Source organism: Halyomorpha halys, unplaced genomic scaffold (assembly GCF_000696795.3).
Source record: "Halyomorpha halys isolate HHAL.00 unplaced genomic scaffold, Hhal_1.1 Scaffold207.1, whole genome shotgun sequence".
In the NCBI taxonomy this organism is placed as follows: Eukaryota; Metazoa; Arthropoda; class Insecta; order Hemiptera; family Pentatomidae; genus Halyomorpha; species Halyomorpha halys.
The window spans coordinates 820,916-824,535 of record NW_027104696.1 but is presented as its reverse complement, the minus strand read 5'-3'; the positions used below and the strand labels follow the sequence as shown (position 1 = coordinate 824,535).

The 3,620-nt window shown below is 38.0% G+C and overlaps 1 protein-coding gene across 1 annotated transcript; it reads right to left on the bottom strand.

Annotated features, from left to right (window-relative positions):
* Positions 1-1,216: 1,216 nt before the first annotated feature.
* On the bottom strand, positions 1,217-2,074 carry LOC106679480 (protein-L-isoaspartate(D-aspartate) O-methyltransferase). Its single transcript, XM_014418670.3, has one exon. The coding sequence runs from the start codon at positions 2,000-2,002 to the stop codon at positions 1,250-1,252; it is 753 nt and encodes a 250-aa protein (XP_014274156.2). The 5' UTR covers positions 2,003-2,074; the 3' UTR covers positions 1,217-1,249.
* Between the last annotated feature and the right edge of the window lie 1,546 nt (positions 2,075-3,620).

The window sequence follows — 3,620 nt, the reverse complement described above, 5'->3', positions numbered from 1 at the left end:
GATTAATGGAAGCTTCTTTAACTAATTTTAAATTTTGACGGAAAAATATGCGTCATTCAGAGTTGACTGAAAAATCTATATTAAATAAAATCACATATTTTTTCCATACTCTTGAACGTGCGGCTTAGTTTATAAATATGATTCTAAATTGTAATGTAATGTTTTCACAATCAACTTTAGTCCATGTAGTAACATTTTTGCCAAACATATATTTTGATTTTGTTGTTATAGCTCAAGTACGCCATTTAAGACCTATGCAGTCCCGGAGTGGAAATTCTTGAAGTCACCGCGAAATAAAAACTGACTGACTCAGGTGGGAATCCGATCCCTTGATCTTCTGAACCAAGGCTCTAAGATCCTCGCTCCAATGTACTCAGTTATCAGGTCCTCTAATATAATAATCTCAATTTAAGACTAATCGGTACCAGGACTAATTATGTCCGAATACGCAATATAAAAAACAAATTGGATTATAACTGTCCAATATATTATTATTGAGGTAATCGTATCCACTATGATATAACATCTTGTGCTCTCATGAAATGGACACTCAACATGAACCTTGATATTGATATTGGTGCACGGTCATAAGAGCTTAAGTCGAAAATTATGTAAAATCTAATTATTGATATTTTTTTAATTGTTATTTTTATAAAACAATATAGTAGTAAGTCTAAATGAAGCATAAAGACCTTATTACCAACCGTTAGCTCTGAGTTGATGCTATAATGCGACATAATCTCCAAATGCTCAAAAAGGGACTTAAGCCCTTATGACCGGGCGTCAAAGATATATTTTATTGATTATAATTACAAAGTATATAATTATATATGTATATAACTTTTTTTCAAGCAAGGCTCTGGTCAATATGGGGTCCTAAGTTCTAAATCCTAAGTAGCGGGTGTGTTAAACAGGCGTTAGTAGGGCATTAAGAAACCAAAAGGTTCGTACAGTAGAATATTTTGGGTTTATGACCGAGAATAAAAGTGATTTGCTGTTAATTAAATAGGATTTAATTTAATTCTCCAGTTATGAGACCATTAATGCATTTTATTTGTGACACCGGAGTTTAGAATGCAGAAGTTGAATCATAGTTTACAGATAGCTCACATGTGCCATCGGCATATATTGTGAGAGCACTATTAGAATTGATCGAGTTATTAGCTGTATGTGTACTGGGAAGGTTAAAAAATAAGAAATAATTTTTGCACGCATATGGAATGCAAAGAGTGATGATTCTTTTAATTACTTACACTATATCAGTCACAGAAATTTGGCTGACGCGCCTTCCCAGTGTGTTTCTGTCAGTCAGCGGAACAACCTTCACCGTCATAATCTTCTTCTTTTGAATATTTCCATCGAGCCGTTTGTCCACTTGCGTTAGGAATTGATACGACCGCAGACATCCGACAGGGATAACCAGACGACCTCCTGGAGCCAGCTGTTTGATCAAGATTTCTGGAATGTTTTGTGTGGCTGCGCCGACATTGATGACGTCGTAAGGTGCGAATTTCGGGTACCCTAATCGTCCGTCTGCTTCCTCGAACATAATGCTGTTCCAGCCGACAAGTACTGAATTGCCCTTGAGAATGTTCTGCTTTGACAGCTGGACCAAGTGAGCAATGTTGTCTATACCGACGACCAGGCCAGAAGGGCCTACCATGAAGCCCATGCAGGCTGTGAGGTATCCGGATCCCGAGCCAACGTCGAGGGCCCTGGCCCCGGGTAACAGGTTGTCCTTCAAGAGCTCGAGGACCATGGCGTGCATGTGAGGAGCGTCGATGACCGCTCCGAAGCCAATCGGTAGGGCCACATCCAGGTAAGGATCGAGAGCGCCCGAAACGTAATTCCTTCTATCCACGGTCATCATGATCCTCTTAACCTTATCACTCTTGATGACACCTTTGTCGGTCAATTGGAGGATCAGTTGATTCCATTCGGAGTTCTTGGATTTATTCATCTTCCAAGAACCTCTTATTCTATCTCTGCTGTAGCGCTCCATAACCACAATTCCAGATTATTATTGGACATTTTCTGTATAATTTGTGTTGACGTTTAAAGGACAATAACAAAATAATAATAATAATGAATACGAGTTAAAACATATGATTATATTTGTAATTCCTATCAATGAAGTTTGAACGAGATTCATCTTTTCATTTGCCTTTTGATGTTTTTTCAAAGTATCTTTAATTAATCAACTACTTTTTAACTAAATGTTTACAAGTTTGCATTTATTGTTATTTACTCTCTTGCAGATTACTTTTGAGTATCAGATGAGACATTGAACATTGCAAGTTTTTATAACTAGTTTTAAGTAAAACAGTTTAAAATAATTTTATATTTTAACGCTTTTATTTAGTTTCACAGCTGTATATCGCAAACTTAATCTTTGTTTAGATCACTTGGTTATCCGATCTCGTGGCAACACTGAGTACCTGATAACCTCCCTAATCCAGTGTTGTGACTTAAAAGTGACTGTAATAAGTCCACACTAGTTTCATTAAGAAGAACCTTATATTATATATTAAAAAAACAAACTAATAGATATAATATGAACACACACACTAAATACATTGATGCACCCAATTGAGACTAAATAATAACAACTGATTAAAGGTAGAGCACTGTTATAATCCCTAAAGGGTAACCTATTTACATACATTACATTCTCCCCCACTTGAATAAAAACTAGTCCATTTGATAAAGGTCATAGTCTAATAGGTATCGTGGAGGTGCTCGTTGTCTTGATGATCTGCGAACTGGATGCTGATTGGGTTCAGGAGGACCATCTGCATAGGACTCTTCTGTGTCATGCTGACTACAGTCAGAGAAAAGTTTCTCGTAGCATCTGACTCTGATGGTTCAGCAGTAGTTGGAACTCCAAGTCTCCTAGGTGGGTAGAACGGCGGGGCAAATGTGACACTTTTCTTAGATACTAGGGACGCTAGTAGCTGATTGATGTGTCGCTTTAAACTACGCCCTGAATCCAATTCGACGATGTAGTGACATTTTCCTAGTTTCCTGATGACGATTCCAAACTGCCATACATCCCGGTTATCTTGATGGACTCTCAACTGGACTCTGTCCCCACTTGAATAGAAAGAACACGCCGAACATTCTTGGACGTCGAAACCAGACGGTGAATTCGAATTCTTCTTTTCAAGTAGAGCTCAGCAGGCGACTGACCCGAGGCTAATGGAGTCGCAGGGTATCGAAATAAAATGTTCTATAGTTTGATATACAAAGAAGTTGGATCATCAGCAGCGGCTTTGAGTCTTCTTTTCAGAGTCTGAATACTGCGTTCAGCAAGTCCAATTGTTGCAGGGTGATTAGGCGCACTGAATTTCTGAAAGATCGCTAGTTCTTTACAACAATTCAGGAATTCGTCGCTCGTAAAAATGGTGGTGTTGTCCGATACCATAACTGAGGTATATCCATGGATTGAGAAAACATTTTCCAATATCCTTGAAGAAGTTTGTCGGGGGGTGCGGTCAGCAAAGAACAACATAAATAAACAAAAACATATTTATTTATTTTATGCCGACGTTTCGACCTGAGTTTCAGGTCTTCATCAGGGCTATAGAACAAAAGAGATAACAACAACATTTAGAGTAACA